The sequence below is a fragment of the Stylophora pistillata genome, chromosome 5 (assembly GCF_964205215.1).
Source record: "Stylophora pistillata chromosome 5, jaStyPist1.2, whole genome shotgun sequence".
In the NCBI taxonomy this organism is placed as follows: Eukaryota; Metazoa; Cnidaria; class Anthozoa; order Scleractinia; family Pocilloporidae; genus Stylophora; species Stylophora pistillata.
The window spans coordinates 19,025,716-19,045,243 of NC_142523.1; the positions used below are offsets into that span (position 1 = coordinate 19,025,716).

General features: G+C 37.9%; 3 protein-coding genes across 8 annotated transcripts in view; all 3 read right to left on the reverse strand.

The window, feature by feature from the left end:
* The window catches only part of LOC111339504 (heat shock 70 kDa protein 12A), a 12,439-nt gene extending 10,754 nt beyond the window's left edge, over positions 1 to 1,685 (reverse strand). The window contains exon 1 of the mRNA XM_022946175.2: positions 1,529 to 1,685. Within this exon, the coding sequence (XP_022801910.1) occupies positions 1,529 to 1,541 (13 nt within the window). The 5' untranslated portion in view covers positions 1,542 to 1,685. The remainder of the gene's footprint in view (positions 1 to 1,528) is intronic.
* Positions 1,686 to 2,315: 630 nt separating this feature from the next.
* On the reverse strand, positions 2,316 to 13,368 carry LOC111339505 (uncharacterized). 4 transcript variants are annotated; one of them, XM_088759914.1, is made up of 13 exons: positions 13,181 to 13,368; positions 11,768 to 11,809; positions 10,343 to 10,396; positions 9,734 to 9,784; positions 8,994 to 9,080; positions 8,082 to 8,168; positions 7,437 to 7,499; positions 6,451 to 6,504; positions 6,081 to 6,155; positions 5,369 to 5,585; positions 4,623 to 4,742; positions 4,024 to 4,170; positions 2,316 to 3,183 (listed from the first exon to the last, which is right to left on the reverse strand). In XM_088759914.1, exons 1-13 carry the CDS (start codon positions 13,246 to 13,248, stop codon positions 2,791 to 2,793), a joined length of 1,458 nt encoding a protein of 485 aa, XP_088616040.1. In that variant the 5' UTR covers positions 13,249 to 13,368; the 3' UTR covers positions 2,316 to 2,790. The 4 variants fall into 4 exon arrangements, with proteins under 4 accessions (XP_088616040.1, XP_088616041.1, XP_088616042.1 ...); XM_088759915.1 differs by having other exon boundaries at positions 4,024 to 4,167; positions 13,181 to 13,367; XM_088759916.1 differs by lacking the exon at positions 8,082 to 8,168.
* Positions 13,369 to 14,460: 1,092 nt separating this feature from the next.
* On the reverse strand, positions 14,461 to 19,349 carry LOC111339509 (heat shock 70 kDa protein 12A-like). 3 transcript variants are annotated; one of them, XM_022946183.2, is made up of 5 exons: positions 19,192 to 19,349; positions 18,160 to 18,464; positions 17,063 to 17,287; positions 16,575 to 16,752; positions 14,461 to 16,126 (listed from the first exon to the last, which is right to left on the reverse strand). In XM_022946183.2, the coding sequence occupies exons 1-5, from the start codon at positions 19,205 to 19,207 to the stop codon at positions 15,072 to 15,074; spliced, it is 1,779 nt and encodes a 592-aa protein (XP_022801918.2). In that variant the 5' UTR covers positions 19,208 to 19,349; the 3' UTR covers positions 14,461 to 15,071. The 3 variants fall into 3 exon arrangements, with proteins under 3 accessions (XP_022801918.2, XP_022801917.2, XP_088616039.1); XM_022946182.2 differs by having other exon boundaries at positions 19,186 to 19,349; XM_088759913.1 differs by lacking the exon at positions 19,192 to 19,349 and adding an exon at positions 18,980 to 19,179.
* Positions 19,350 to 19,528: the final 179 nt, after the last annotated feature.

Consider the following 19,528-nt stretch of genomic DNA (forward strand, 5'->3'; position numbering starts at 1 on the left):
TTCGAAGTTGTGTTCACGAACATTCTTGATTTTTTTAGCAATTGAGTGTTCGTCTCAACATCGTAGTTTGTTGTTAAATCGGCCGTCACAGTTTTGTCGGTAGTTTCGTAGTTTGAATTCACATATGGCTGCTTTGTTATCTCGTGAGAACTAGTTAGCCTGCGAACAGGCTCCCGGCTTGGAGGGCGGAAAGATTTTATCGACGTTGCAATTCACCAAAGGTATCAGGATACACAAATGATTTAATTTTGTAGGACTTTATTCCGAACAGAAAAAAAACGTGATCCCCTCAAACAATTCTGAGCTCGACGATGATCAATTAACTCGTTCGCTTTGTCTCAAAGAGAGCGAGTCATCGTCGATCCTCAAAGAGACCGATCATCGTCGATTCCAAAGTGTGTTTCGTAGAAAACTCGTCTTGCACGTCTGACTTTTTTTTCTTCCAAGGTCTTCCAAGAAAAACGACCACCGAAAAAAGAGAACCGACGATGTTTCTTTGATGCGGTTATACTGAATTTACACATTAGGAAGAATGCAAGGCTAGTAAATTTTATTCGAAACCGATCGCATGTTGAGAAGTATCTCTGCAGCGTTACTTGTCTAATCGGTTAATGTAAGTCGTGAAACTCGACTCCACTGTAGGTGTCAATAATGTCCAAGCTTTGTATACATACAACCTTGGGTAGCAAAACTAATTCATTTCTGGATTCTCTCCTTTCCCACAACTCGCAGTGAGGTTTATGTAGTTATGCTTCGACGTAAGAAAACTGCATGGCACAAAAACTAGACATACTTCCCCCAAACAAACAAAGAACTAATCGGTGGAGGCAACTGACTTCAGCCCTTTCATTCATTTCGACATTTTACACCTTTGATATACACTTTTTATCTGCCCCTAAGGAAGACTGTAAGTTTTTCTTTTCCGAAAGCCCAGGCTCACTTTGTTTTCATACCCAGAACAAATCTATGGTTGAAGAAGGTTCTTTGAAAAAAATGTTACGTACACTTTCGTGACACTTGTCATTAAGTTCAATGCGAACCACTGTTTGCTTTTCTCGGAATTCGTATGATTTCATCTCGCAAGTGGAATTTAGTAAATACATCGCAAACTAGAATGATTCAGAGCATTTGACTTAAAGATAACACACTGAACCTTATTCAACTCATTTTACACCTCATAAGGGAGGCAAATCATTGAAAGGAATAGCGAAGTTGACCATGAAAACATTAACTGAAGGTCGGTTTGCATTAATCTATCGGAACTAGATTTGCGACACAGTTTTGATTTAGAAGCATATTTTAAACGAAATTTCTAACTCGTGTGAAGGTTAATTCAGTAAGTGACCGAGTGCACCTTTTTTCTGACCACCCTTGAGTGTAAGAGGCCTGATAACGTGAAAATAATCATTGTTAAAGATTGTGGTGGACATGTGGCTTTTACGCGGAATGATAAACGGATAAATGAGTCAGTGATTTCATCTTTCTGAATTTAAGCATTTGAAAATTCTAGTATTATCAACATCGTTACCTTCTAAAGCCATTCTCTAAGGTTTTGCCTGTCTTTTCCAGTACAGAAGTTCAGTGATAAGATATCTCGCCATTCATTACATCGACGATCGACTTGGAGTGTATTTTCCGAGAAACCCATACAGGAAGGGAAATTCCGGGATCAACGTATCGAAACTGACGATCAAAGGTCATGAAATTACGACATCCTGTTTACACGGAAAATAAAGTCTGATTAAATTCCTCTTTAATTTCGCAACTATCGGGCAACGAGAGCCATGTGACCCAAAACTGACAGCGAAACCAGTAACCTACTCCCTTCACTATGAAAGATATCTCGCCATTCAATGCCGCCTCCCGGTTAGCTCAATGCCGGGATAGAGCGCTGGACTGTTGTGCGGGAGGTCGAGGGTTCGAGCTCCGGCCGGACCAAAACTCAGGGTCTTAAAATAATTGAGAAGAATTTGCTGCCTTTCCTAACATCAACAAATGGTTAGATATTCTAGTCTTCTCGGATAGGGACGAACAAATGGAGGTCCCGTCTCCTGCAGGGAGACGTTACTGTGTGATGGATGTCCTCTCATGGGGTGGGATGGGTGGGTTTATTGGGCCCGCAGTAATCAGCGCAAGCTGTTACGGTGTCCCTGCCGGTTGGCGAAGCTAAATAAAATAAAATAAAATAAAAAATAAAATGCATCGAAGATCGACTTGGAGTGTGTTTACCGAGAAATCCAAACAAGAAGGGAAATTCCCAGTATCAACCCACGGTCAAGTGTCATAAAATTAGAATATTCTGTTTACACGGAAAATTAAGTCTAATTGCATTCCTCTTTTATTTCACAACTATTGGGTAACAACAGCTATGTGACGAAAACCAAACTGCGAAACGAAATGACTGACTCTCTTTACTATGAAACACATTTACTGCATAATTCCGATAAAGTAATGAAGCCGCTTTTGGCTTTATTTGCAGGTAAATCTTTGAATAGATATTTGCTTTAACAGCGTTAAAATTAAAAACCATGAAAGATCAATTCATTTGTGAAAAAGAAAGATAATGTTCTCAAATCCTTACTGCTGATATTTTCTAAGTAGGGGGCAGCTTTGAACCTCAACCGGCTAAGTAAAAGGTATCATTCAGTCTTGGAATAATCTAAAATGAATTGAATTATATGTATCCTTTTGCAATGTTTAAATGTCGTTGATATTTAATATCCGTATTGTTTCTGTCGTAACTTGTGACCTCATTCTCAAAGATTTTGTGGAGAATTTTATCTATCTGGGTCAGGGTGTCAATGGTTTGGAAATCACCACATAATCATCAGGATCACGCTCACACATAACCTCTGCGGGAAAAATAATTCGACCACCCGCTTCCAAAAGAGCAGGCCATAAGTAACAGGCAATAACCTTCCCAGAAAGCTGAACTGCGCCACGAAAGTATTCTACACGTTGTTGGAATCTCGCCAGTTTATGCAAATTGTTGTCAAATTGCACAGCCTTATACTCCAACTGCATTGGTGGAACTTGTGTAACTATTCTCCATGTTAGCCTGATGCATGCCTTTATGTAGTCTCCAAGTCGTGTCAACACATCTTCTGAAGGCGTGGGTAAGAATGATCTTTCCGTTTTAGACGCAAGTTTTTTCCATTGTTCCCTCACACTCTCTTTGACATCCTAAGGGGGATTTGAGAAGACAAAACAACAAATAGGGTGACGTAATCATCATGAAGACATTCAAAACTAAAATAAAATAACGAATGAACATATTAATCAAGTGAATATTGACAGTAATCTAAGAAAGAGCTCTCCGCCAATACTTCCACCATGATGCCACATCTACATGTAAGGCATTTCTCTCTTCCTCAACTTTTATAATAACAACACCACGAGAACTGTTATAAAATATAAATTTTTATAATCGTGATATTCCAATTTCAAGATTCGCCTTTCGCGCCACTCTGTCAAGTGGCACTCTGTCAACAGCAAAGCGTTCACCGTTCTCAATCCAAGGTCGTTTAACGAGCTTTTCTCGGATTAGTCCTGCTGAAAACACTTAAAAACTCGTTTTGCCTAGAGACAGTGACGTCTCAAATTTCCTAGAACTGAGCGGAAGAAAACCAAAATACGAAAAGAACAACGGAAAGTTACGAGGGAGAAGAATCTACTACTGGAAGGTTTGCCACGGGCCGATTTTGGTCGTGTTCCTGAAAAAAATTCCTTTTTCGGTAAGAAAAAAATCAGACTGATAATTTTGTGAATTGAAAGTTAAGTCCAGTGTTTATTTTTGAAACGTTTCAACGCATTTCTTTCTTTTCGAGCCTTACCGCTCGTTTACAACTTTTTTGTTCATTTTTAAGTCGACTTTCTTTGTCAGCAAAGGCCTATTGCGTTTATATTGTTTTTATGTTTCCGTTCTCAAAGCGATACCTCCACTCGTTCGCTATCGAGTTAAACACTCGCAAATAAATTCCCTATCTACGCGCGCCCACGTTTTATTCTCTATTTATCACATACCTCTTCGAAGCACTTAAGGTCACTCAAGTGCGAATTTTCTTTCAAGGAAAGCATCATTCCATCAAGTACATCTGTTGATGTTCCTTTGTTTTTTCTTCCCGGTAAAAGATTGAATGTTTCTTGTAATTGAGCAGAAGCACCACTCTTCTCGAATTGAAAAACATATTATGAAAGCAATTGAAATATTACTCGGCCTAAGTCCATACTTAGGGAACAGAGACTCAATGTATAGGACAACTTCTTCTTTGTTTTTCATTTATTTGTTACGTTATTAATTTTTTATCAACGATCTTTGAATTCCTTGTACACATCAAGAGATTCAATCTTAGTTATTCAGCTACGAATCCACTGGAAGGAAAAGACGTACTAAACGAAAAAAATGGTAAAAATCAATAATAATTGTAATGAAGATAATTACTTTGAAGACAATTATTATGAAGATGATAAAAGGAATAACAAATAATAAGACCATGACGTAGAAGAAGAAACGGAATTACGTCTGCTCAAATCGCAATGCAATTCAATGATAACAGTGTACACAAACATGCACACCCTCTCAACGAGTATCGCGAAGACCTTTTAGGTATGTACATCCTCACCTTTCTTGCGTGGCACATTTCCTGGCACATTCTTGGAGCTTCCTTGATTAGTTGGCCAGTAATGTTTTGGAACAAATCACAAGAAGCATCCCTTGCCTCCTTAACCTGCTCGTAAGCGATCTACAAAAGTAATGTTTCATAATTATAATAATTTTACCAATTTATATAGCGCGTATTTACATGTGCTGATCAATAGCGCTTATTACATGTTGTTGTTCAGGTTGTGATCGGAAGTTTGCGTGGTTTCCAAAACTACGCAAAATTATCGCAAAACCTGCCATCAGAAAATTTAATAGTCTGTTATGGATGTCTTAACATTCTTGGCTTTACTTTGTGAGTGCGCAATGTATTGTGAATATTGAAAAAGCACGCATTTGCAAAATGGCCGAATGTTGTTATCTCCACTGCGGATGGTAACGGATGAATCTCAGAACTGTTCGGAGCTCTTAAGAGCCTTATCCAACATGTAGGAGCATTGGATGCGCAAACATCGTTCACTAGACAAGACAACCTTCAACGGATTGACAAGAAAATGGCGATGACGTCCGTTCCTTTGGTCATGACAAAACAAGTTCATGAGGTTTACTTTATGTTTCTGCTGATTATGACTTAAGCAGATCACTTACAAATTAAAGTAGGAGCGGTGAGAACTCCTCAGCTTTTTTTCCCTCGAGCTGGCTTTTCTGGTTCTGATGTCATGTTAAGTTAATTTTGAACTTTTAATTACTTGCTACTATGATGATTACCTCAAATATCAAGCAAGCCAGTCTTGGATAATAAATTTTCACGTCGTTTTCTCCGGAAGGGCTCAACACGAACTCGATGTCATCATAAGCGTCAAGCCTCTCCCCATCGAAAAATTCCTGGAAGTCTTTTTCTATATCACTGGGTGTGTTTGATTCCACAACATTTTGAACTCGTCGCTGATCTTGCTTCAGTCGCTTTTCAAAACTTAAAGCTAATCTATAAGCAGTAACGACAATTAAAATTTGGACCATAAATATCCCATCTCGTAAAAGCATGGAACTACATACAAAATGACAAGGATTTGACTATAGCAAACACTAAATACATTTTTCTTTTACTCAAGAAAAACAAGACTGAACAAATGTTAGGCCTCTTCAAGTGAGTGAGATTTCTTTATATTTATAAATCATCAATTATTTTGACATGCGGATGATGACGAGCAAACTGTTGCTAATACTATTTATTAATGCAGTAGCGCCCAGCTAATACCTAAGTCTTTTCAGGTTTGCCTTTTGTGCTATTTCTTAAATAGCAACTCGCTTGCAGGATTGATATGCTCGGCCTTACGGATACTCCTTCGAGAGGATAAAGTCACCACAAAGTCAAAAATTACCTAAAATTAAAAAAAATGATAATGATAACAAAAATTGACAGGCTGCGGTATATTCACACTTCTATTTGCTAAAAACAATAACATTTTAGGTCAAGTACCTTGCTGTCATGTCTCTTAATTGTTCCCGGAGAACCTGTAACTCCTCATCTTTTTTCGACAACCGTAATTTGAATCTAAAACATGGGTACATTTTGAAATCAAGCAAGTCCTTGAATACAATGGCCAAAAAGTGAAATAAAAATGTCCAACACATCGAGAATATGCGTGAATTTAGGACAGACTCGTAACAACCCTAGAAAATAACAATAATAACTGACCTTGCTAAAGCTGACATGGAAAAAAATTGTTTAAAATTACTTATTGATTTGGGGCAACGCCAAATACGTTGTTCTTCCGAAAAAAGATTACATGAATAAACAATCAAACTAACCTAATAAAACAGTAATATAAACAACTCTGGATACTAACTCAGTATTTAAGCGCTGTTCTTCTGCATCCCACATATTGGTGTAATTGTGGAAGCTGGGAAAGGAATCATTTACAACAATCAAACCTTATAATTATTTGTGTTACCCATTACATATTGCACATTGTTACATTAGACTGGCCCACAAATAGGCGAGTAAATCTAGGCGGGCCAGTCAAAGTTTATGAAGTGCCTAGGAAATGATGGTGACAATACATGGATACATGTATATGTACATGTAATCGTAAGTACATGAGGATCGCTACTTAAGTACCAATTAGGGATCATTATTACTAGCTCCTTCGGACATAGTGTTGTTTATTACTTTCTTTTAAAACACTTTTACGATTTGTGATATGTTGATATGGGAATTTTCTTCGTTTTAAATTTCATCCAGCATAGTGCTGAGATTTCTTTCAAAGGATAGGATCTCATTCCTCAGTTTGAGGCGATTCTTAAAGAAGTCTTCTTTTGCTGTTAAATATATTGATGCCATCGACGAAAAGACAAAAGGAGAGTATGTCAGATCGATGGAACCACAGTAATCATGAATATCATAATGTATAAAGGAAAGAGCAGTGTTCCCGGCACAGCTCATTGTGATAAATCTTATATGAGCAGGTGGCAGTTTTCTCGGAAATGAATGAGCCAACCTGATTTGTTTTTGCTCTACACTGCTCCTTGTAAACGAGATGAGATCGGCTAAAGATTATCAAGTACAGGGGCGTAGCCAGCCTCTGACCCCGTAGGTCCGAACTTTCAGTTTCTACCCCGCCTGACTTTGATATTATGAGCCATACAAAAGTTACAACGAAAAGTTGACTCTCTTTACGACATACGTACTCTCGAGATGTTTTAAGAAAAAGCACCAAGAACAGCCTTCAGATCACTGACAATTCCAACAAGTCAAAGAGCTGGATACGCCCCTAAGTAGTGTGTTATGATCAACGGTATCGAAAGTTTCGTTTAAATAAATAAACCAATTCACCTCTTAGAGTAGTATTCTGACGTTTCTTTCCATTCCTTTGTTGACTTCTTTTCTTTTTTCAACCTCACAGAAAGGAAGTACAGAATCTCGTAACAACCTTGATTTATCTCAAAGCGTGCTTCTGTAGCCAGAAGACTTAGTGCCATGCATGTTTGATGTTCTGAAACACTTGATGTTTCAGTTTGCCTGTCACGGATGCGAAATTCATGAAAAAAATCTTCTTTTTTCCAATTCTATTCTTAACCTCTTTAGAAGTGAAACTGTGATGCATGTGTCCGAACAGGCTCTTAGAAATTTTTTCGAAATTGAACTGCCTATGTACTTGGTCAGTTACATGGACAAGCTAGATAGAAACTGTGTCAAGATGAGGAGACATTATGTATGTATCTGCGCGTGTTCGGGTTCTCGCGATGGTTAATCTAAGCACATTGGAGAAGCTGGGTCATAACTCTCGCCTACGCGTCTTCCTTGCTCTCTTACCTTCAGGTTAATACGTGTTTCATGTCTCCATCTCAGAAACATATAATATGCTGTAGGAACCTACCGTCTCTGTTTTTTAGCACAGCTAGACACACCTAAGGCTATCATTCAAAAAACTACCCTGATGCAGGAGAAGCACTTAAATTCAGGCCTCATTGATCTTACCTCTCTTCAACTTCATTTAGCTTTTGATCTCTTGTCGTAATATCTCTGGTAAATCTTTTAACCATCTGCTGCTTTTCTGCCTCGTGACTATCATAAATAATCAATATGAAAAACAGGCTTTGGTAACTCTTTAGACAGCTCTTGAGTTTAATTGCCGTGCAATAACTAAAATAGGCATCTCCCATCTGGAAAAATTCGCGACGTCTCGAAAATTCCCTAAAGAAACAACTGAACTTTTTTTTTTTTTGTAATGCTCGTGGGAAATCAAAAATACTAACGCAACGTTATCAAGACAAGACAAAGCGCAGAACCTTCAAGCCAACGGTTTAAAACTACTGTAGAAACATTCCACCATCGAACAAGAAGTAGCATAAATTGCACTAACATTTAACAATTATTGCATGAGGTTCAGCGTAATGGCGATAATTACCAAGGCCAAAGTTGTGTGTTATCTGCCGAAGCCGAAGGGTGAGGCGGATAACAAACTGAGGCCTTGATAATTATCGCTATCATTTGAAAACCGATCCAACAATTGTTTTATTATGCATATTCTTGAGCACGTAAGGCTATCGTCTGTAAGTATGACGTCACTTCCACATTAAAAAAATCTATTGTCTTTAGGTATGACGTAAGAGATTGTATAATAATTACCCATCATAGACAATGAAGTTATTTTTAATTGAGTGTCGAAGGTAATCCGCGATCGTACTGATATCGTTATACCATGCTCTATTATTGCTCTAGAAAATCCTCTCCACCCTCTCAGCCAATTAGAATCAAAACTAATCCAATGGTGCCTTATTCATTCGTGTTTTCTGAACCTCAGGAAGTTACTTCAGAGTACACCGTCATCGTCATCGTGACACAATTTCCTTATTTTCACACTGTATTTCGTATAAATCCAGGCCTTACCTTTTGCGACTGTCATTTAACTGATTCTCTTTCGCTTTTATTTCTTTTTTGAATTTATTGTTCATTTTTTCCATCTCATAGTTCAATCTATAAACAAAATAATAAAATATAAATAACTCCTCACAGACATTAAAGCCTCACGACCTCACGACCAACAATACTTTCTACAAGGTTCAAGGGAAAAAAATAGCTTGTTATGTAACATACGTTAGGCATCAGGGACAACGATGAAATATGCTTTTCTGCGATTAAATGTCGCCGTGAGTGCGCCCTCTAAATATTACCTCAGCATTGTGTAATTAAACTGTTGTTTTTTTAGTCTTCTTTTAATCTAAAGGAGTTAAAAATCCTCTTAAAATCTCTTAAAAATCTCTAAAAACTCTTAAAATAAAGATACTTTTTTTACGTAAAAACGGAAAATAATAAGATGGAACGATATTTTCATAATTCACAAACTAAGCACAACTTTACCACAAGTGTGCTTAATACTTTCAATAAGATTTTGGAAAGATCGATAGTGCATTTTCAGCTTAGCCTCAGATCTAAAATTCCCTTTTTCCATTGACGTTTAATGCCGAATTAGAAGAATGTGTAAACAAACAAAAAAAGGGATGAATGAAGGAAACGTTGATAAGGAAGAACAGTCTTTTGGCAAACAAGCAGGGATGGAAAAATATTAAGGAGACATCGAAATTTCCAAGAAACTTCGGCATCCACTTTATTTTCAAGGTCTCACGCACCTTTTGCAGAACTCTTCTTTCGAAGCTACTTTTTTTTCCGACGCGTTGAGTCTAAAAAAGAAAGCAGCAATGAAAAGTGCTGCCATACAAGTCAAAGGTTTGTTCATTATTTGGGTTTTCCTTTCATATCACACACCTATACACTAACACACAGTTAGTGGGATATGAACACTAAGAAAACGTATAGATGCTTTTATTTGTTCAGCGAGTTTTAGACAATTCATATCATTTACCTCTGCTATTTTTTATTTCATAATAATAATAACAACATAATTGTCTGTTTCTTCACGTTACTGATGGTGACTGCTTTTCTTTAATAAGGATTTCTTTCTTTTCATGATGCTATGACGTATTGGATATAATTTGTTGCAACCGCACCAGTGCTCAGTTAATTTGTGATCGGACAGTGTTTCAACGAAATTATTTCGTTTGTAGTTTGCTCTTATGTTGTTGTTTCTCGTTAGACATTTGTTGTTTTTACTTGTGGTTAAACGATTCTTGCTCCTTTTTGTTGTTTGTTGTTTATTGTTTGCTCTCTGCTGTTTACTTTTGTTTTTTTTTTTTTGTTTTTGGCTCATTACTGGTATGTTTGTTCATAACATTTCTTACCTTTCGGCGAAGTGTTTTACCTCTTCGTTCTTCTTCGCTAACTCTCTTTCGTGCCTTTAATTGGAAAAATTAAAATTTTTATACATATAGGGGAAGTTATTAATAATTCTGCTAAACAAGAGGAATTAAAGGGATCACCCCATTATTTCTGCTTGTAAAACCAGTCTTTGGATAAAGGCTTAAAATATCTTCACTGGCACTCGATTGGTCTGAGTGGGTCAACTACCGATATGTCCCAGCTGATACTGAGGAGTACATAAGCAATAGCCTTTAGTTGGCACGAAATATTTGGGCATATTTGTCCGTGACTCTTAGCGGTTTCAACATGCGGGTATCGCTAGTTTTAAAACTCGTCGTTTACAAGAGCGTTCTCATATGACCTCATGTAGTCATACTGGTGTACCAAACAATAAACTGGTCGCCATGCCAGTATACAAAGTCAATTCTGTGAGACTGACTTCGATTAACTTTTCGATCTACCAAAAGTATAAGGTAAGTAAGGTCATCTATTTGACCACAGTTTGTGCCAAGTGGAGGCTAGTACTTATATATGTAGCTACTGTATGATGCTAATTTGAAATATATACTGGGGTAGGTAGACTTAAGCTTTCATTTTTTTGCCAATTAATCATTTTTGCCATTTTTCTTCCACTTTTTAAAGGCTGCCATTACATATTCTAATGTTGCAGTTTATAACAATCAAGATATTACAATTGTAAACAGTACATATGAAAACCAACAGTAATATCTTACAATTCTCACTGACGGCAGCTCAAAAGTTTGAGGACACCCCAAATATAAAATATCAAGTGCAATAGGTGGTAAAAGTAGTTGGCACACCTCCCCTTAGTATTATAGTTCACAGCCCTCCACACACATAATGAGCAGAAATCTTGTCATTTAACTCCAATAAGAGACTGCAAAGTCCCCACCCCTCTCCCCCCTCCCCTAACAAAAAAAATAAAAGAAATGGAAATAAATCAAGCAACTACCCTTACCAAAACCACATATTTTCTACATGTATCTGGTACATATATATGTGACATATATGTCACATGTGTGTAACATATATGTAACACATATGTCAGATGTAGGTCTTTGGAACCCATGTGCAGTTACTCTACACATGTTTCTTATATGTGGACATAGATAGCTTTTACATATAGAGCATAACATACATATATGCCAAATATATGTGACAAATTCGACATATGTGCGACAAAACAGTATTATACTGACTTTTTGTTGTAAACACCAAGTAACAAGGAATTGGGGGGTGAGAGGCAAGAGTTGGCTTTTCTATAGCTATTATGCAAAGTACCAACCAAATGAATTTTACTTTATTTTAATAGCGTAGAATTAAGAAATGGCCTGGCCCAATAGTTTATCCATTTTCAGGGTAAATAGGAAACACCAACAAATTACCTCTGCTGTAGCTGTTGTATCTCTTTCTCTAAATCTGGTTTACTAGGAAAAGGAAAACCATTAAAAGCTGTGACATATTTTAATGAATGAGGTGTAAGTCTCTAAAATGCACAAATCAAAGGGCATAGGAAGGAGTAATTAAGTTTTAATAAGGATACTTTTTAAAGAAAGATTCTTTCTGGCACCAGCCATCCTTTCCAGTTGCTACTAACATTTTCATCACTTACCTAAGATTTTGATTGAGTTTGCTATCAATCAAGTTTCTTTAGCTTATTTAAAAAATATGCTACCATAGTTTTCACACAGTCTGGCCATTTTTTGAAATAGCATTTGGCCAGACTTATGCTATTTTTATCATTATGACAAAATGACAAGAGAATCTGCAAAAAGAGAGTTACCAAGTCATGCCCATGCTGGCAAAACCTCATCAGGCTCAAATTGAAATACAAAGAATTGCTAAGGTCTACAGGTTTTGTAGACCTAAGTGCTCATAGCAGGAGTCCCATCATTCCTCTTGTGCACTAGTAGCTAGGATTTAACATGTTTGTTCCCGAAGGAATTAATTGTATCAGCTAGTACACTTTTGAAAACAAATTATCACTAGCACTAAAAGTACCTAAACAGTTGCATGCTAAGAAATGTCAATAGGCCATTTTGCCAAGCCTTTGATCCGGAGTAAGGCTCAGAAGGTAGCTTTGTTGTGATGGAGTATCTAGTTAGCATGTATTTGTAGGTCACCCATAGCCTCACTCACACCCAAGGCTTGGCAACCAGGCACGCACCTGTAAAATGGACTAGTAGTGATCGAGAAGATAGATTATCGCGCGATAAATGATAATCTATCACGCGATAAATGGAAATTATCGCGCGATAATTTCCATTTATCGCGCGATAATCTATCATTTATCGCGCGATAAAAAAAATGAGTCATGTCCCCTATGGGCCACCGTACTTATGGGCCACCGTAAGAAGCTGTGCAATATTTATGTGGCATTGAAGTGAAAAGCATAGATCAGTTTTCATATTAATTCTCGTCAATGAATTTCCTAGATCTCGGTTCATTCGATTGATTCTTTCCCAATTCCCACCCCTCAAAATCGCCAATTCCTGTGTCACGTTCATAACAACAATCTCGCATCTCGCTGCCTTCTTACTCTAATTCCCGGATCCCGGCCTTTAAAGTAATCTCAATCTCGGATCCCGAAAAACCTATTGAGAACTCTCTACCTTTGCCCTGAAGAAAAACAGTGACTTTCTAGCAAACATCGACGTCCCTAATTTGGTAGACTGATTAGTTTACACGCTCCAGAGATTCTGAATACAAACTAAAAAGCAAAATAGTCCTCTCGATCACGTCAACAACGCTGCCTTCAGCTCGAGATCGCATAGAGACCGCAGAGATTCACTTGATACCTTAAATCTTGCAATTCATAAGGTTGGACTCTCTCCGTTGTGGTCGCTAGCCCAAAGTACGCTTCCATTTCTGTAGAATGAAACTACAGTATTTTAAGAATTATCAGCAACATTTCGTAATATCGCTTCATACAATTTCGCTGCGTGGATCTGTTTGTCTGCCTGAAACCTTGACTTCCTAGAATTACCGGAAGTGTTGAGGAATGTCATGTGATATACGTCAAGGTTTTGCAGCAGACAGGAAGTGCGCAATACCACTATCAATCGATGTGAAAGAAAAAGGCTATCTTTCGCAGCACCTCCAGCATATGGTTTCAAAGATATTTCCATAATAAGGGAAAGGTCAATGCTCTGAAAAATTATAAAAACCGTCGTGAAGTTAGTTTTTGGATCAACGATAGTAATAAGGCTCATTTGGAAAACATGTTTTATATCTCGAAGTAACTTATTGTCAACGTGTAACGAAAATGAAATATAAAACATTTATTCCAAATTTTTATTTTGATAACATGAAAACGGACCATCCGGAGTTTGTACCATCATCATTCACACGAACTTAAGGGACGTTTTCTAAATGTAGACGAGGGTCTTCAACAACAAATGTTTCATAATAAGTGAGATGTGCTTATTACTTAATATTTCTCCTTAGACCTTCTTAGTAATGTATTTAGGTAGCTACGAGGCAGGAAAGAGTTTATGTTCAGAAATCTGTAGTTCATTTTTGGCTTATCTTGATGCAATTCCCCCTTTTTCCTACTCAGTTGATCTCGACTGGGGCCAATGAAGTAACCTATTCACATCAAAATATTAGGCACAATTCGTGGTTTATTGTTGGTCCAGACCTGAAACCGAGATGGCCTCTTGCCCTGCGATGGAACCCCTAACCAGCCCTAGTTTTATCTCATTTCATCAGAATGGAGAACAGCTCGTTCAGATTTGGTCTCAGACTATCCATGGACGCTGCTGCTGTTTTAGCCGTCATTTGCGGGAAATCAAAAGCGCGGAAAACCCAAATATCATGAAAGAAAAAGACTTTCTTGACCCAAACTTGTCGTAGTTGATTAGCTGCTTTTGATCCTTGTTCAATTTTTTTCAAAAAAATTAACTAATGTTTTTAAGATCTATTCAGCGTTAACTGATTTCAATCCCATAAGATATTGTTTTTAAGAAAGTTGTCAAATGAAAAGGAACCAAACAACAGCAAAAGATCGACACGAGAATATTAGAGAGAAATGCAAGAGACGGCAACGAGAAAACAATGATCCTTAACAGAAACAAACTTCATGTATGAACAATTATAATAATCAAATCCGATGAAGCACTAAAAATAGAATGGTGGGGATGCTACGTACATGTAGAGGGCTCATCGAAACTATAATGACAACCCTCAGTTTATTAAACTGTTATTTTATTTTTTAACCAATTTAATTGTGTCTAAATGGAACTTTATAAAAGTAGCACATACAACGTTGTAATTTAAATTCTAAGACAAAAAGTATTTTTACGCCTCCATATACTATGGCTTTGCAGCCAGCTAGAGACCTTTTAACTCTTTGTTTTTTGTTTGTGTGTTTCGATTGTTCCATTTACAATTTCTCAGTTTTTGTTTTGATTCCTTTCTTTGTGATTTGACTTTTTAAGGCTTTTTCAACCGCCAAGGCTTATTAACAGTTCATAATCTCTTGCTTTAAAGTACTATTTGTTTGTTCGTTTTTTTGTTTTTTTGTTTTTTTTTTCACATCTTTGTTTGGTTTGATAAACAGTGGCTACTTCAATTTGAAAGCGATGTTACACACTAAAAGACAGAATGTGTCACAAGCTGATAACTTTTTGCCGAGTAAGTCCATAAAAATTATATAGTCCATGACAGGACATGTTAATTTTCGCACCTTTAAGACTTAGGGAAAAAGTCAAGAGTTGTTTGTGTTACATTCCCACTTGAAACATCTAAAGCTGTGGCTGTAATTTCGGTACCACCGAAGTATAAGCTGACCTCGATATCTCTGTCACGACCACCACGGGTAACGGGAGAATGAACAACCAGGTTTCCAATCTTAGTCAAGCCTGGTTCGGTAACGAAATGTGCGTCGGCGTTGCTTGAGGTGTAAAATCCAAAGAGTACCTCTGTCTGGTTAGCGTACACTGGGTGAAAGACTTGCCGGATTCTTTGACCAAGTTTGACCTGTTCATCTTCCTTAACGAAACAAGCGAATAAGTCACGGCACTTTTCTACGCCATCAGCTATGAATTTCTTTTCATTTGGATGGATACCTTGAATAAAATCTCGGCAGCAGGCACAGCCATATGTTGTGGACATAACCCTTTGGGAAATTCTATCGGGAAGCTGACCAAACATCACGGCGCCCTGAACCACTGCTTTAGCTGCGTCACGTGGTACAATCACACGGCATCTACGGTTGAACTTTTCCATTATTTTCTGCTGAAGAATAGGAGATTCTGCAAATCCTCCAACAAGTAGCATTACTTTTACTTTTGAAAGCTCTGGTTTGCTCAGTAAGACATCCAAATGATCTTTCATTGCTTCCAAAACAGGTTCAAACTGTTTTATCATCACGCTTGGGCTGAGGCAGAGATATTCGTTCCTTTGCAGTTGAATTTCACCCTCGCCGTAACGGGCCAGAGAATGAGGCAAAAATTTATTAATGGTCGAAACAAAGCTATACGGCAGACGAATTCGGGTTTCCTTTTTTTGTTGAGAACGAACGCCGCGTTTCTTCTCCTCGAAATCATTTTTTAAGTGAAGCCAGTCAATGGGAAATAGCTTGCGGTACTCATAAAGTTTTTCGGCACCAAATAGCTCATCTAGAAGACCTTCGAACTGATGATTCACCTTGTTTCCGCCATAGGGCCCACCTGTAACCTTGTGGATTTCCCTAATTCTACCGTCATCTTGCTTTTCGTGGACGGTGACGTCAAGAGTACCTCCTGGGAGCACAGTTGTTACAAAAAAAGGGGAAATAAAAATATATCAATTGGAATCATATTACGGATGACGAAAAAGTGCAGGGTAACTGACAGTGCTACGAAATGAACGAGTATGTTCATCTCTTTTATTTTAAAAATCAAATTACCGTTTTATTCTTGTTGCAGTTTCTGTGGCTATTGGGTCAGCTATTGTTGCTGTTATAGTTCTTGTTGTTGTTGTAGCTCATGTTGTTGTTTATTTATCGTTTTCTCTTTCTTTATTCTACAATCGTTCTTAGATTAAATTAAGTTTCTGTTAAGAAACTGGGAAAACAGGAGCTAAGGAAATGTTTAGTTTAATTAAGATCCTGAAGATATTGAAACCAAAATGAACAACCAAAATGATTTATCCAAACTTTAATCAACTGTTAAAAGGTATTATTTAGCTCATGATTCTTATGCACATTACCTCCAATGTCGACAACCATGTACTGTGCATTCAGTTGGGACAAAAGTCCATCCACTGACACATCAAGTTTCTCTGACAGTATCGCGTCCATTTTTCTCTCAGTGCAGAATATCGCGGCCGCTTCAGGTTCTAAAGCGATAACCAACTGCTCTGGATGATCACGACAGACGATACCAGCCTGGAAAAAACATAATTACCATTCATATGTAAAAATGGAAAAGGAGCGATTTAAAATGAAGGAAATGGCTATGCGTTTTGTTTTGTTTCGTTTCATTTTGTTTTGTTTCTGTATGTTTTGGTTGGTTTTTTCTTTTTATATATATATTCGCTCCAACAATCAATTTAATTAACAGTTTAATTCAGAAAAGAAAAATAAACGAACAAAAGCAAAACGAAATGAGGAAACAGATATTCATGTTAGCAAACTTCCACAGAGGTATGAATGGCAGTGATGTACTGAAACTGAACCACTCCAGTGAGCGGGGTACCTCATAAGCTGCTTCTCTCATGAACTGTTTTGCTCTTGGACTCCATATGGCTGGTACAGTCAGAACCCACAAAACATCTTCAACCTTGAAACTCTGATCTCCAGTTTCTTGGCGAATGAAATTAATCGCCTCATCTCCCAGAAACCGTATGGCATGGGCAAACACTTTCTTTGCTTGTACGCGTTTATATCTGGCGTCAGGGATGGTAGCTTGCAGGTCAATGGTCTGTTTTATCGTGAAAGATATTGAGAATAATTTAGTAGACACTCCAAATGAGGAGGTATTTCATATCATCTATATTAAATTTGCTGCATCTTAGTAATTTAAAAAGCAGCGTTTTCATTTAAATCGTCTCAATCAGCTCTGCATATGAACATCCAATTTTCTCTTTTATAGAAAAGACATGGTTAAGTTACTCGAACTTGTTTGTGTTAATTTACAGTTTTCTTTAAAATGTTTCAATTCGAACCATACATGATATGTGATACTACGCAATCCACTGATACTTACTCAAACCACACACTGAAAGACCCCATTTATGAGGTAACGGGTACCCGAGACAACCCTACCCCCGAGTTACCCTGGGCGAGCTAACTTTTCGCTTATTTCTTTACCAAATTCAGGCGCCCGTTTACATGAGGTTGTGAATTAGTCTCGGGCAGGCGAGATAACTCGAGGGGGCGGGGGGCGAGGGTGAGTTGTCTCACCTCGACAGGTAGGGTAATCCTGGCAGGCAGTACAACTTTTTCTCATGCAAACACCTTGTTGCGCCCACCAAAGACGAGATAACTCGAACAGAAAATGTGCGCGCACGCTATATCCAGAGCCCGTGCGTATTACGGCTATTATTTTCCTGTCGTACGCCACCCTTTCCAATATATAATCTGGCTTGGCCGAACAAGGGATAGCAAACGTCAAATTTTATATAAACGCTTCGTAGATTTGTCTCGTGGGGAGGGTTGTATCGGGTACCCGAGACCATGTAAATGGGGCCTGAGTAAACAGATAGATAAATGCAAGAATTGTGACACTTGAAGGCATCTGTTACTTGAGACCCTATAATATTAAAAAATGTCAACAAGCTGACTTTTACCTACCTCTTCGTTGTGCAACTCCATCTTAAAATGCTGGAAAAAGAAGAATTCTTTTTCTTCATACATGCTTTTTAAACCGGAGTATCTCTCCATCGCTGTGTACCCAAACGAGTCAAATGACAAGTCTGGTTTAAGAAGCAGACATGTTGGGGTCTTGCTGGTTCGATGGCCCTGATAATTGACCCAATCCCGGTTCAAAAAAATCGCATCTTTCCCTTCGTCTTTGTTGAATGAGAAAGCAAACCCACTGAAGGTTGTGCCAAAGTCTATCCCTATGGTTGCAAGGTAAGACTTCTCATGATGAGTACCTAGATTTGGAAAAGAAACCGGATGTTTAACTGAACTGGTACATTTGGGGGAATTACCGTGACGCGACAGACTTCAGTCCCACTGATTTCCTTAGGTCAGCAGACATCCGCTGTTCTTAGAACTTTTATTTGACAAATTCAAAGCTGAGTTAAAGTAAAGAGTAGATAGCAAATTGATCTTAAAGTTAGTGTAAGAGCTTCTTGACTCGAAAGGCTGTACTAAGGGCTAGAACATGTGAAACTAACGGAATCTTACACCCTCCAAGATCACGTCAAAGTTTACTTGTTGTGTTTCAGGAGCTCAAATCGCCCGTAAATGAATTTAATTGATTAGAATACTGCACCTTCTTTTCTTTTTTGATTAGGGTGAGAATGCATATCATTTAAGTGTTGGGTAAGCATGCAGATCAAATCATGAATATTTGATTTGTCACAGTCAATGTATCTGTTACGAGAATGCTAAAATTTCGTTGCAAAAAACCCGAAAAGCCAGTAACTACCGTTTCCCCTGTTACCTGTTCTCAGAAGAATCACTTTCAAAACGAAATATGAAACAATAGCGCCTCTACTTTCATTTCAGTACGTAACTGTGGTTCAAAATGAACCCGTTTCTTTGTGTATGATTCCCAACAGGTTACTTATCTCTACACGCTTCGCCGTTTCTCAACCTGCTGCTCTTTGTTCGAGTTAACGATCGAGTAAGAAACAAGTCTGCTCTCACCGTTACCTGACGAAGATGCCATTTCTGCAAGACGTCTCCTCCAAACAGAATAAGCTGAGCAACCAGAAAATTAAAAACGTGCAGTGACTTTTTTATGCAAATGACTTCAGTATTCAAGACGAGGGGAAATTTCCCGGAATCGTTTATTGTTCATGTGTCGTGTCAGTTATAAATAATGTAGGTTACGTGAGTTCCAAGATTAAAAATAGGAAGTTATCACCTAGTGAACTGTTACTCTCCCATTCTAGGAAGGCCGAAGGCACCATGTTATTTGACAAGTCGCGATAAATTTAGTTCTGATAGAATTCATTCTCTTTTACTTTTTAGACCAGATCAGAGCCAG

Coding starts and splice junctions, on each gene's coding strand:
- LOC111339505 (XM_088759914.1), bottom strand. CDS start 13,248: ATGGAAGCGTACTTTGGGCTAGCGACCACAACGGAGAGAGTCCAACCT. Junction 11,810..13,180: donor TATGAATTGCAAGATTTAAG/GTATCAAGTGAA, acceptor TCCTTTTCCTAG/TAAACCAGATTTAGAGAAAG. Junction 6,156..6,450: donor GAACAGCGCTTAAATACTGA/GTTAGTATCCAG, acceptor CCCATGTTTTAG/ATTCAAATTACGGTTGTCGA.
- LOC111339509 (XM_022946182.2), bottom strand. CDS start 19,207: ATGGCATCTTCGTCAGGTAACG. Junction 18,465..19,185: donor GGCATCTTCGTCAGGTAACG/GTGAGAGCAGAC, acceptor TTCCAAATCTAG/GTACTCATCATGAGAAGTCT. Junction 16,127..16,574: donor CATGGTTGTCGACATTGGAG/GTAATGTGCATA, acceptor CTGTGCTCCCAG/GAGGTACTCTTGACGTCACC.